The sequence below is a fragment of the Vombatus ursinus genome, unplaced genomic scaffold, assembly GCF_900497805.2.
Source record: "Vombatus ursinus unplaced genomic scaffold, bare-nosed wombat genome assembly UNPS02014807.1, whole genome shotgun sequence".
Lineage (NCBI taxonomy): Eukaryota > Metazoa > Chordata > Mammalia > Diprotodontia > Vombatidae > Vombatus > Vombatus ursinus.
Window position 1 is genome coordinate 7,570,617 of NW_020954585.1, and position 14,706 is coordinate 7,585,322.

The window sequence follows — 14,706 nt, forward strand, 5'->3', positions numbered from 1 at the left end:
TAAAAATCTTAACCCAAGAGGGTTACACTCTCCTGGTTTCCCCAAAGAAAACTTTACCATATAAGGAGAAAAGTCACCAGGGCTTAGTCATTGCCAGGTAGATTCTAGAGATAATTATCTAGTCTAAGTCCAGCCAGGACTCACAAAACTGAAATTATTTTGCAGTGGTATGTTGGTTTTAGAGAACTACTCATTGATTGCATTTTCCCAAAGCAGAAGAGAAAAGATGCCATTCCACAAAGGCTCCTTTCAGTCTCTGTTTTCAAAAAGGCCTTTATACTCCTTCTAGGAATTATTTTTTCACTAACTTCCCTTTAATTATTCTTCCTACCCAGCTCCAACCAGGGCTGGCTATAAGGTATCAATTCACCATTCAATTCAGCATTTTTTTTAAAGCTCTTACTTTATGTAAAACACTGCTAGGTTTAGTGGTGGCATAGGATTGGGAACCTGAGAGAGTCCCATCAATAATGGAATGGCTGAACAAATGATGGCATGTAAATGATCACATATTGTGTAGTAAGAAATCATGAAGAGGATGGTTTCAGAGAAACCTGGTAAGACTTGTATGAACTGTTGCAGAGTAAAGGGAACAGAACCAGAAGCAATATTGTCAAGACAAACAACCTCCAATTTTAGGAACTCTGATCAACACAGTAACCAATTATGATTCCAGAGGACTCAAGAGGAAAAATGCTAACACCTGGGGAGTCAGAGGACATATAAATTTTTTGGACATGGCCAATAATGGATTTTGTTTTGCTTGATTACATGTTTTTAATGGGGTCTGTGTTTCTTGGGGTGGAGGAAGGGAGAGAAGGAGATAGGAGGGAGAAAATCTGAATCTGAAAATAAAATAAAATTTAATTAAAAAAAACACAAAAATACCATGCTAGGCCCTGGGATTACGATGACAAAACAGGCTAATGATCGTATTATATTCTGTAATATCTACAATAATACCTCTCCTTCCCCATTTATTTAGAGGGAACAAATATACCAATCTTTCCCAAGATATCTTATAATTAACAGTAATTGAAAAAATAAGTAACTGAAATGTCTGTTTGGACTAAAAAGAGTGATCCCGCTTGCGCCTGATGGACTTTTTAAATTAATTTTTTTTCAATCAACAAAAATCAGACTTCTCTCTCTCTTACCTTCTCCCCTCCCATTGAGAAAGAAAAACAAAATCCTTGTTGGAAACATGTATATTCAAGCAAAGCAAATTAATATTTTGTTCATGTCCAAAAATGTATGCCTCAATCTGCACCCTAAAAGTCCATCATTTTTCTCTTCAGAGATAGGTAGCAAGTTTCAAAATCAGTCTTTTGGAATCATGGTTGGTCACCGAGTTAATTAGAGTTCTACAGCCTTTTTTTTTTTGTATTTTGTCTTTATTGTTATTTATTGTTATTATTTAAATTGATCTCCTTGTGTTCATTTCACTGTTATCAGTTCATACAAATTTTCCCAAGTTTCTCTGAAACCATCTCTTCCATCATTTCTTATAGCATAATGGTTTTCTATACCATTCATATACCATAATCCATCTAGCCTTTTCCCAACTGAGGGGCTTTGATGAACTTTCCATGGTTTTAAAGTCTCAGAATCAGAGACTTTTTGGAATGGGCTTTACAACGTGTCTAGACCATCCTTATATCCTCTGAAAGCACTTGACTGTGCAACATACTTCTCAGGGTTGGACATCGTTTCTCCCTCAACTTTGGTTACATACATCACACAGCCACCATAAAAAATGGTTCCCCTCCAGTTAACTGTCTCCATTTTATATTTGGAAACAAAAGTAACATACTAACAGTAATATCCACTATTTCTGTAACCTTGATCTAGTTCTTAGATCTAGAGCTAAAAGGGCTCTCAAAGCTAATCTAATCCAATTCTTTCATTTTATGGATTTTAGAGAAAGAAAAAAAAACCAAACCCACCAACTCATGAAGGTTATGCCTCATGCCCAAAGTCACAAAAAGGCAGCTAAGTAGTATAGCTGAGAGAGTACTAGATATGGAATAAAGGAATTGAATTAAAATCTGGCTTCAGGCACTTACTATGATCCTGATCAGATCACTTAACTTCCTTCTGCCTCAGTTTCCCCATCGATAAAATGATAATAATAATAATAATTATTATTATTATAGCACTTACCATGTCTCTGGTTGTTATATAAGGATAAAATGAATTATTTGTGAAGTTCTTTGCAAGCCTCAAAGTGCTATATAAATGCTAGCTATTCTGTTTTGTTTTTGTTTTTTTTTTTTTTGGTGAGCCAATTGGGGTTAAGTGACTTGCCCAGGGTCACACAGCTCTGAGGCCAGATTTGAACTCAGGTTCTCCTGACTCTAAGGTGCTCTATCCACTGTGCCACCTAGCTGCTTCAATGCTAGCTATTCTGAGTAAGAGTCAGAGGTGGAATTTAAACCCAGAGCCTGTGTTTTTTCCACAACAATTCTATCTACGAAGTTTCAATTCTATCAATTCCTCTCATCACCCTGATTTCAAGAGATGCTCTAATCAAGCCAATGACCAACCATGATTTCAGGGGGCTGACTACGCTATTTATTTATTTATTTATTTATTTCTGGTGAGGCAATTGGGCTTAAGTGACTTGCCCTGGGTCACACAACTCTGAGGCCACATTTGAACTCAGATCCTCTCGACTCCAGGGCCAGTGCTCTATCCACTGCGCCACCTAGCTGCCCTTAGGGCTACCCACCTCTGAAGAGAAAGATGATGGACCTTGAGGGTGCAGATCAAATAATCTTTTCCTCCTTTGGGGACGAGCAAATCTAATAAAAATATCTAATATATCACAAATATCAAGTATATAACATAATCTAACTCTAAATCATTTAATATTTGACTCAAACTCTACCCCCTAAGTAAGTGAAGGGAAAAGTTTTTCTAAAATTGATGTTATCAATATCAATGTGAAGTTAATTTCTGCTTTATTCTCTACAACATAGAAAGAAAACAACTTTCCATTTTAAGGTTAGTGAAGGCTCCAAGTTTAGTGAATGAAAATCATTATGCAAATCTTGCTAAAACTAAGAAGAGCCCCAGACAGCCTCAAATGACAACAAGCAACTCTTACAGTAGCTGTGACCTAACTGTTTTAATTAACTTTTTTTTTGTTTTTATATCATCTTCACTGCCAAATATGGCCCTCCTACCCATTCCTTATAATAGAATTTTTAAAAATCCAACAGCTCTATCAAGTGAATTTGACAGTGTATGCAATGCCCTACACTCACAGTTCCCCCAGGTCTAATTTTTGAGGGCTACGGAGACAAGGACTGGATCTGTGACCTCAGTGGCATGGGGAAACTCCCAGGTGAGAAGACTTCTTCTCACAATGCAGATCGGTGCTTTCTCTGCAAATTATACCTTTAAACACTAGCCTAGAGCACAGAAGGGTTATGAGACAGACCCAGGACATTCAGTTCAAAAGGTCTGAAAGGCAATTGGAAATCTGAGATTAGAGGTCAGCAGAGAGATTAGGGCAGGAAAGGTAGATTTAAGAATCATAACACAGATGTTATGGGAGCTGATGAGGTCACCAAGTGAAGTAGTATAGAGGGGGAAGAGAGGAGGGACCAGGACAGAACCCTGAGGGTTAGAGGGTGCAATCTGGATAAAGAATTCAGAAAAAAGTGGGAAGAACTGTATACACAGATACAGAGCAAAGAAAGCAGAACCAGGAGAACAATATACTCAACAACTATCACAGCACAAATGAAAATACTAAGAAGCATCTAAATTCAGATGAATTGCAATAAACAATCTTGGCTCTGGAGAACTGAATTATGAAACACACTTCTCTGTACACAAGTGGGGTTAGGGACACCATGGGTACTGAATGTTGCATTTTAAGGTACGGTTGGTTCTTGTCCCTTGATGTTGCTTGTTTTTCTTTTTTACAAGGAAGGGTTCTTAGAAAGGGGAGGAGGGTGTCAGTAAATGACTGTGGTAAAGAAACAAGTATAAAAATAAAATTAAGAAATAATGATTTGAAAAAAAAAACAAGGGCCAGTAGCTATTGTTCTCTATAAATTGCTTTCTTAAAACTGGACAAATATAAGGGCACAGATTGAAACAAAACCCTTATCTTCCCAAGAATTCACTGAGCCTCTGAACGTTTTGTGCCTGGGCAAGATTCCAGAACACTAAACCAGCAAACACATCCTGTACTGACTGACTCAGGTGTACCTGGCTATGCGTAGCACAAAAGAAGTTCACATTAGCATGACTGGACCCACAAACAGAGAACTGATTTACCAGCCAATCTCCCCTTGCCAGAACACACTGCTCCTCTTTCCTAGTCCACTACCTTTTTTCTGGTTCCCTGGGTTAAAGCCCATCTCCTCTCCGCCCCCTGGAAAGATGCCCTTTGCTCTTTGCCAGGTGGCAACAAGTAAATGCTTCCTAATAAAGTAATGTTCCAATTGTAGCTTCCACCGAGGGAATGCTATGGGGAGGGGGGGAGGGGAAAGGAGGGAAGTAACAAAAAAAAGATAAAAAGACATTTTTCAAAAACCACTTTGATTTTAAAATACAGATCTAAATGGGCTGATTTACCTCTCCTGCTTCCTCAGGGTATAAAAAAACCCAAATATTTAAACCTAAGTTGCCCTTTTCTCTTCTTTTTTCGTTCCTCCCTGATTGCTGGCAGGAATTCACCCTCTCCCCTGGGGAAAACCATATTGGCTTTTGCTCCACATATGAAAACAAATCAAGTTGAACCTAGAAGCATTTTAATGAGTGTTGACCACCAGCCCAGAAGGGGTCTGGATAATGTCTCAAAATTAAATGAAAGCAGCTCTGAGTAAATTAAGTCTTATGATGCCTCTTTCTCATTTATCAGGGTAGATCCAAAGTAATGGCCAGAGGGTGGGAAAAAAGAGACCCTCTTCCTTTTTCTTCCAAAGTTTTTCAATATTTAGAGTACTTTCAACCAAGGATCTCAAATCACAATTTAATTTTTGTTTTGAAAATCTGGGGAGACGTGGAGACATGGGGAGACCTTAAGTGCTGTGAAAACAGGGTTAGAGTGGGTGCTCATTAACTGGGGAAAGGCTGAAAAAACTGAATATGATGAAATAACATTGCTTATAAAATACAACAAACTGAAAAATTCAGACAGGTGAGAAGAAAAGGGCAAAGAAAGCTAAATGTGAAGAACAATATATTCAATATCACCATAAAGTAAATGCTGTAACTTCACACAGATTTGGGACTGGAAAGGATGGGGGGGGAGGTGGAAATGGAGGAGTCTTCTAGTGCAAGCCTCCCATTTTACAGATGAGGAAAATGAGACTTAGACAAATCAAAGGACTTGCCCAAGGTCACAAAGAATAAATCCAGCACTTTTCTTGCAAATAAGCACATAAATTATTTTTTTTTAATTTGAACCTACAGTCATCATTTTTTCCACTGCCCTGTGGTGGCAAAGAATTGGAAATTGAGGGGATGCTCATCAATTGGGGAATGGCTGAACAAGTTGTGGTATATGAATGTAATGGAATACTACTGTGTTATAAGAAATGATGAGCAGGAGGACTTCAGAAAAACCTGGAAAGACTTGTATGGACTGATACTGAGTGAAATGAGCAGAACTAGGAGAACTTTGTACAGAATAACAGCCACACAGTGTGATGACTAACTTTGATAAACTTAGCTCTTCTCAGCAAGGCAAGGATCTAAGACATCTCCAAAAGTCTCATGATGGATTTTTTCCACGACAAGTTGTTGATCAGTCTTTTTTTAGTCACATCTCCATTTGGAGTTTTCTTGGAAAAGATATTGGAGTGATTTGCCATTTCCTTCTCTGGCTCATTTTACAGATAAGGAAACTGAGGCAAACAGGGTGAAGTGTCTTGCCCAGAGTAGCACAGCTAGTAATTTGCAGATCACATCTGAACTCAGGTCTTCCTGATTCCAGTCCTGGTGTGCTATCCACTGCACCACCTAACCGCCCTCCATTGCACTACTTTGACCTCTTCTCAATGAAAACAGTGACAAATCCAAGTCTCCATAGTTCACAAAGTATCACATGAAATCCTCAGGGGGTCTTGCTTGTCACTATTCTTCTCCTCTCTAGCCACAGATAAAGAATTCTGGAAATGCCCAAGTATACACAAATGCCAAACCTCTGCTCTCTCCAAAGGGCTAGAGACAAAAGTGAGATCTATTCCATAATTCCCATCATTTGGGGGAAAAGGGGAAGGGAAGACACAGGGGGCTGAAGCACCTTATCTTTCAATTTGACTTGTCCCTACCTCCCCAACCCATTATAGCAGACACTCATTTAAAGCAAATAAAAATTGATTTTTGAGAATTACACACACACACTTGCACATACACATTCTCTCTCTCTGGATACCTTAAGATATCCCCATGCTTCTCACTCTGGGGCAGAAACCACACTTTTACTCTGGTAGGAAATGAGAGGCTGTCCGGTGGAAGGAATAACTCAATTTGAATCAGAAGACCTGGGTTTGTGTCTATGATTTGCTACTTACTAGGTCTGTGTCTCCTACAATGTAAAGATGAGCTATTATCATCATCATTACTGTAGTTAAGGAATACATGTGCTATTTAATTATAGTAAACAGTCCCGACCTTTTTGGTTTCATGCTGAGGGCACAGGATGGTTAAGTACTCTGAATTTGATGTCAGAGGATTTGGGTTCAAATCCCAACCCCATTTTGGTAATGCCTGTGGGACCTTGGGTTTCAGTTTCCTCATTTATAAAATCATTAGATGGTCCCTTTCCAGCTCTAATTCTTTGATCCTATAAACTTTCATTTTCTTTCTCATTTTCATCTCCTTGATACCACTCATTTGCCTTTAACCAAATTACTATTTAACCATAAACTTTAGGATCCCGTTTTTAAGAAAGGGAGAAATCAGTTGATTGGACAATATCATTTTCCTGACGGTTTCCTAGCCCCCTCACCCCTCACCATTCTGAAATCTAAGGTCTCATCTGACCAAAGGAACTTCCTATTCGACCAGTATAAAGTGGTCACATGCATCTAGGGATGGTAACTAGTCAGGAAGAATGGCAGAAAGGAAGCTACTTCCAGGACTGGAAAAGCAGAAAACAAAAGGGTTAGGTCCTAAGGAGGAAGGAGACTTTATTGTGCAGCTTGCACACATATGCCATTGTGTTGGGACTACAACAGGTGCAGTGGTGTGCTAGAGCTAGTTGTTAAATTTGTAGGAACTTTGAGAGCCAGTTGTTAAACAAGCCAGTGCATAGTTCTAACAGCTCCTGTACCAGTAATGTTATTTGTTGCTTTAGAAGAATTGGTGTCAACCACAGTAGAATGTATTTTCAATACATTGTCTACTTTAAATGAATGTGACTTTAATAATAAATATTTGAAAGCAAACTTGATCATATTTTGTTCTGATGGTGCTAACACAGTGTTGGAAAGTCTTGAATAGCTGTGAAGGCATTAGAAAATTTTCCTAAAATCATCATTTGGCACTATTTAAATAATCAACTGCAATCATCCCTTGATGGTTCAACATATAAAATAAAATAAGTTTATAATTTTAAAATATTTCTGGATAAGGTTTATTTTATTTATCACCAATCTAATAAAAAATCAAAACAAGTTAGAAAATATAAAGAAGTTAAAATTTATAGTTCTTTATAGGTAAAAAGAACTATTAAAATTAGTTGAGTACTGGGACTGAGATAGGTGCCATGTACTTTATAAGATACTACTGGTATATGGCAGGCAAATCCTGCATTTTTCTTATTCTTATTCTGGTTTGGCAAAGAGATTAGCTAACATTAATTTCTTGTAAGACCTTGCTTTAATGATCGACATTCTTGAAGAATTTTCATTACTTTCAAATGCATTGTAGTAAAGATGAACTAACATTCAGAGAGCTCAAAATCAATCAAACCCACCAGAAAAGCTTTGGAAAAATTTGAAAATTGGCACTAGAAACCAAATCTTGGGTTGAAGATTTCATTAATTCAAATAAGTTCAAATATATTTCATTCAATAAAAATAATAAATTTAATTCTCTTCCCAGGTATAAGCTACTAGAAAATATACTTCAACACATAAACTTATGTTTTTTATTGGACAGAAAAAACAATGAATGCATTTTTAATTATGTGGATTTATTAGAAACTACTTGGCATTATGAAGAACTATCTTCACAATGGAGAGAGGGTGAAAAAACATCTCTCATATTAAACTGTAAAACATGAAGTTGAATTGAACAATTTTCAAAATTTTGTAGATAATATAGAACCAAACAATGTTCCAATCCCTGCAACTATACAAAAAAGTTAGCACTGTTGTAATCAGTCATGCTACAGCAGAAAGAGGCTTCAGTTTATGAATGCAGCTTTCATGAGGGTGAGAATTAGATTAAACAGTAGATCATGTGTCAGATTTAAGAACAATAAATGTACTGGGAAAAGAGCAGATTGGGATGCAACTCCATTTGTCAAATCATGGTTGAACTGCAACCACAGATTGGCTATGGATACAAGAGTTTGACAAAAATCAACAAAAGCATTCTGGGACAATCAACTGGCTACATGGAATTTACAATAAAGAGTACTATATGTTTCACTATTTGTAAATTTTAATATGTATCCTTTATATCATTAAAATTTACAGTAAGCAAATATATGCATATACAAGGGCAACTAGGTGTTGCAACAGGCCTGGAGTTAGGAAGACCTGAATTCAAAACGCGGCTCAAACAGTGACAAGCTGTGCGACCCTGGACAAGTTACTTAACCCTGGCTGCCTCAGTTTCCTCATCTGTAAAATGAGCTGGAGAAAGAAATGGCAAACCACTCTACTATCTTTGCCAAAAAAAACCCCAAAATGGGGTCACGACCAGTTGGACATGACTGGCATGATTGAACAACAAATACACATATGTGAACACATACATACTTTTTTTTGGAAAAGTTGGTTGTTAAACCAGCATACCACTGCATTTTAACCCAGGAGGCATCTGCTTCAATAGATGTGAGCCCAAGGCAGTTTGCCATTGTGGCTGTTATTTAATAATAGGAATAACCTCTACTTGTATAATGCTTTAAGGTTTATGAAGCACTTTCCCCAAGACAACCTGTGAGGGTGGTATTATGAATATTATCCCCATTTTACATTGTACTTAAGTCAAGCCAACAAGTCATCAAACAAGCACTTATTAAATATCTACTATGTGTCAGGCACTGTGCTTAAGTGCTAAAGAAAGGTAAAAAATAATCCATGCTCTTAAGGAGATCATAGTCTCATGCATGCAAACAACTATATACAAACCACGTGTATAGGATACATTGGAGATAATCTCAGAAAGAAGGCACTAAGATTAAAAAAGATGGGGAAGGTCTTTGAAGAAGGTGAATCTTTAGCTGAGTCTTGAAGGAAGCCAGGGAAGCCAGGAGGTAAAGGTGAGGAGAACAGAGTTCCAAACATGGAGGTCAGCCAGCGAAAATGCAGAGTGGAGAGATTGGGAGTATCTTGTTTGAGCAACTGCAAGGCGTCCTTAGATTGAAGAGTATATGGAGGGGGGTAAGGTGTAAGAAGACTGGAGAGGTAGTAGCGGGGAGGTTATGAAAAGCTCTGCACACCAAACAGAGGATTTTATATTTAATCCTGGAGAGTTTATTGAATAGGGTGTGACATGGTTGGACCTGCATTTTTTTTTTGTTTTGGCTAGGCAAAGGGGTTAAGTGACTTGCCCAGGGTCACACAGTTAGTAAGTGTTATGTGTCTGAGGCCGGATTTGAACTCAGGTCCTCCTGAATCCAGGGCCTATGCTCTATCCACTGTGCCAGCTAGCTGCTCCTTGGACCTGCATTTTAAGAAAATCAATTTACCAGCTGAATGGAAGATGGGCTTCAGGGGGGAAGTAGTTGAGCAAGGAAGTTAAGCTGAAGGCTATTTGAATAGTCTAGGAGTGAAGTGATGAGGGCCTGCATTCAGGTGATGGCAGGGTTGAAGAGAAAGTGGCACATACGGTGTTATAAAGGTAGAAATGAGAAGACTTGTCAATGGAATGGATGTGGGGGGCAAGAGTAAAGAGTTAAGGATGACTCCTAAGTTCTGAGCGGGGGTGACTGGGAGGATGTTGGTACCCTTGACGACAACGGGGAAGTTAGAAAGAGGGGGAGGACAGTAATTTTAGTTTTGGACTTGTTGAGTTTAATATGTCCTAGGGACATCCAGTTTGAGACATCCAGTAGGCAGTCGGAGATTTGAGAATGGAAGACAGGAGAGATGTTAAGGCTGGACAAACAGATCTGAGAATCATCTGCGTAGAGTATCAATTGAATCCATGGGACTTCTATTTATAAAATTAACTCAAGGTAGTTACCATCATGGACAAAAATCCCATGGACAATTGAAATTCCCATCCTAGCCATTAGTTTCAACTTTCTTCTTTCATTCAGTCATCACTTTTTTCAAAATAGTTTTAATTATGAACTTAATATAAACATGTATATATTCAAACTATTCACAAAACAGAATATAATGTAACATCCAAATAACAGTTTATCAATTATCCCATTTCCCCATTCCAATCTCTTTGTATAGTTACATTTGTATACATGGATAGTTTCTTAAAAAGTTATAGCCAGTATGACTCACACTAGTTCTACTTTATTTCATATAAAAATATGTCCTTATTTCCTTGAACTGGTCACGCTAAATGAAATCATAGACCCATCAAAACATACCTGTCATTTTAATAGCGCTATATGTACTTCTTAATTATATTGAAATACCACAATTTATTCAACTAATAATTAAACACTGCAAATTTGGGTTGCTCCCAGGTTTTTCACTGTTACAAATAATATAGTTATAATTTTTTTGTATAGACAGTTGTTTTTCCTTTCAGTAAAAAATAAATTACCTTAATGAGATTACTGGGTAAAGGTTATTTACCAATTTGCAGCTCCACCAACAATATAGGCTTAAATCTATAACATACGCTTCCTCAATATTTATCTATTTTTAAATTATTTTTGGTAATTGTGAGTGAAGTTGTTACTTTAACATACATTTCTCTGGGTATTAGGGAAAATGATTATTTATAACGTGGAATTCCTCTTTTGTAAAGTGTTTGCTCATGTTCTTTGACCACTAATCCACTGTGGACTGGGTGTTGTCCTTATAAATCTGAAACAATTCCTGGATTGCAAGCTTTCATTGAATGTATTTACCATGGAGATTTCTTTCCCTAATCTGTTGCTTGTCTTTTGATTATATTTGGTTTCTGTTACAGAGAATTTTTAAGTATTCATATTCAAATCCACCTTGTCCACAATACTTTGTTTCATAAGTTTATCAAGAATTTATTTTCTATCCACAACTGAGCTAATGGTCCAAATAGAGGCAGCATTAAAATATAGGTTTCTGTGTCACCCTCTTGCCTCCACCCCCATGTTATTACTCTGAAAGGAAGAAAACCATAGAGCAAAATAAATAAATAAATAAATATTGTGAAATTTAAAAAAACCCCACTAATTATAAGTCACCTTGGTGTTATACAAGATGAATGGCAGTAGGGAGAGGGTAGATGGCAGAGGGATAGGGGAATGAGGGGAATGGAGGGGAAGGGGGGTGTGGGGAAGTACAGGACAACCGTGGCCTACAGTAGAAGTATTCCTTATTCTTTTTTATTCTAGTAATTGTTTTGACTCCTTGATCCAACTGGAATTCAAGAGATAGTATGTTGTGAGCAATGGACATAAATGTTGTGGGGTTTTTGGCTATACTATCTTTTCCTTCCATTTAATCTTTGCTATCCAAAGCAACTTGAAGATGAGGTTAATTTTACAGTTTCTCTCTGCTCTTGCATGGTACTCATGAAATAGTGAAGGTTCTAAAGATCCTCCTTACCCAGACAAAAGATGCTAAGGGACGCAACAAGGACAAATGGTCAGGAAACAGGGTAGTCCACAACTGGCTCATTAGCCTCCAAATAAGCAAGAATTGGCTCTATCAAGCATTTTTATTTGTCTCATCTAGAAAGGAACTTAGAACCACACTTTATAAGTACGGGATGATTTTGCCTATCACCATCAATGGAAAGAAAAAAAAAATCTGCCTCGGGTAGCAGATCCAGGAACAATGATCACAAATTGAAAAGAACCAAATATAAGTTTGATGTCATAATGACTAGACTTGTTCAAAAGTGAAATGGACTTGCCTTGAGAAGTGCCTCCTCCTGCTTAGAGGTCTTCAGGCAGAGAGGCTGGATGACCAGGCAGTCCTCAGAGCATGACCACTTGTTGGGTACATTAGAGTAGGGATTGCCTTTATGTATGGGACTTGAACTACAGTGGCTGCTGAGTTCCCTTCCACTAACAAGCTTTTTTCCATTTAGTCCTCAAATTCAATAACCAGTCACAGAGCTACATTTTTTAACACTGCAATTTTTAACACCGACACCTGAAGAGGCCTTTGGAACTCTAGGCAAGCTGAGACCTGATCCTGTCAAGGTGCCATTCCTTGAACAACTTGTGAGAAGGTTGAGCAGGAAAGAGTATAATGTGTTTCAAGAAAGACCTCAAACTAGTTTAGTAGAAAGAACCCTATGTCCAGAAAGATAAACACCTTAATTGTCTCCAAGACTCATTTAGAATTACGGCTTTAGTTCCAAAGCACTAAGAGGCCCCCCAAATCTCCAATCTTGGCCAAGGTCTCACAGTCAATGAGTAGCAGAGACAGATCTTGAACCCAGCTCCTGACTCTAAATCCAGCATTCTTTTCACTGTACCGTAAGTGACCTCCCACATGGGTGACTCCCAGGAAGATACGTACCTTAAAATGGAAGGAATTTCCAGGTGAACAGCTGGATCCATATTGTTCATTCTTGGTTAAGTTGCTGTAGTAGTTAGAGACCTTGGAATTAGCAATCTTATTACAGGCAGGGTCATCTGTGATGGGGCAGATGTAGTAGCCATCCTCCCCATCACTGTCATCATCAGAAAAGCCAGCATGATGGGAGTGAGGTGACTGGCTATTGTCAATGCCTTCCAGGCGGAATATAAGGTCTTCGTCTGCCATGTTTGTAGGGTGCCCGTTTTACCCACGTGGTGATGGAAGCAGCCAGAATGACAGGGCAAATTTGATGAGGAGGTGCCTGCCAAGAAATCAAGACAAAGGAGTGAGTGGCATTCAGTCAAAAACATAAATTTTCTAGGAACTTTATTCAGGAGACACTACAACAAACAAAACAAAGAACCTACTAAGTCAGCCATGCAAATAAGCATCAACTCACAAGCCTAGGGCCTGAAAGGAATCAAGCTGATAGCAAGTTAGATCCTCAGAACACTTTACTTCTCTAGCACAGTTGTGAAAACCCCAAATAGAAATGGGGGCTACTAATGTGTACATAAGGATCCCTGTGGGATGCATATGACTTAATTTTAAAATATAATGTTATCTATGTTTTACTGTGTTTTTATTCATTTTGCTAAACATTCCTCAATTACATTTTAAACTGGTTTGGATTGTGCTATAATATGGCACCACTAGGGTACTGCTGAGGGTGGATGAAGGAAAACTTAGTAGGATGCAATGATTATTACACTGTCTCTAAGGTGATGGGTGGGAGGGTGTTAGGGGTCTGTGAAATTGTTTTATATATACATATATGTATATACATATATACAAACCATATTTCAATGCAATTCTTTTCCCTTGTAATCCTTTGAATTTTAATTTATGCATTTAAAATATTATTAATAATAATCATAGCTAACATTTTTAGCTTACTATGTGCCAGGCACTATGTTAAATGCTTTAAAATTATTATCTAATTTGATCCTCACAACAACTATGGGAGATGCAGTTATTATTATTCTCAATTTTACAGATGAAGAAACAGAAGCAAACAGAGGCTAAATGCTTTGCACAAGGTTAAACTCCTAGTAAGGGTCTGAGGCTGGATTTGAATTCAGATCTTGACTCCTGTCCCAGTGCTCTATCCACTATACCACCATTTTTCTGTTGTGGTTTTTTGCTTAGGCAATCATGGGGTTAAATGACTTGCCCAGGGTCACATAGCTAGTTAAATGTCAAGTGTTTGAGGTCACATTTGTTTGTTTTTGTTTTTTGCTAGGCAATTGGGGTTAAGTGACTTGCCCAGGGTCACACAGCTAGTAAGTATCAAGTGTCTGAGGTCAAATTTGAACCCAGGTCCTCCTGACTCTAAGGCAGGAGCTCTATCCACCGCACTACCTAGCTGCCCCTGACATTTTTCTGAAAAGGTGGCTTGTACCCTTCACCAAACAGCCAAAGGGGTTAAGAACCCCTGCTTTAAAGCAGCACTCCACATCAAGGTTGTACATAATAATTTTTTTTATTTAAAATTACATTTTTGTTATTCCAAACTTGACAAACATTTACAAAATGATCATTTTCACATATATAGAAGAACAACAAAAAGAAGGTTGTCCATAAAACATGAATCTCAAATTACCATACTGAGATATTCTTGGAGACGTGAAAGAATAGTATTTTTGAGCTGGTCCTTCCAAGGGCCCTCCAGATCTGGAAATCAGGACCTCCTCCCCCAATCTAATGTATTAAACCCCTTAGGCTTGAGACATTTTTGTGCGCTTTTCATAGATCTACTCTATGGAGTTTCTTCTGAGCTCCATTAATTAGATTGTAAACTCTTCAA

The 14,706-nt window shown here is 37.9% G+C and overlaps 1 protein-coding gene across 1 annotated transcript in view; it reads right to left on the minus strand.

Annotated features, from left to right (window-relative positions):
• LOC114052311 (eukaryotic elongation factor 2 kinase-like) overlaps positions 1 to 13,161 on the minus strand; it is a 59,753-nt gene extending 46,592 nt beyond the window's left edge. The window contains exon 1 of the mRNA XM_027874861.1: positions 12,840 to 13,161. Within this exon, the coding sequence (XP_027730662.1) occupies positions 12,840 to 13,085 (246 nt within the window). The 5' untranslated portion in view covers positions 13,086 to 13,161. The remainder of the gene's footprint in view (positions 1 to 12,839) is intronic.
• Positions 13,162 to 14,706: the final 1,545 nt, after the last annotated feature.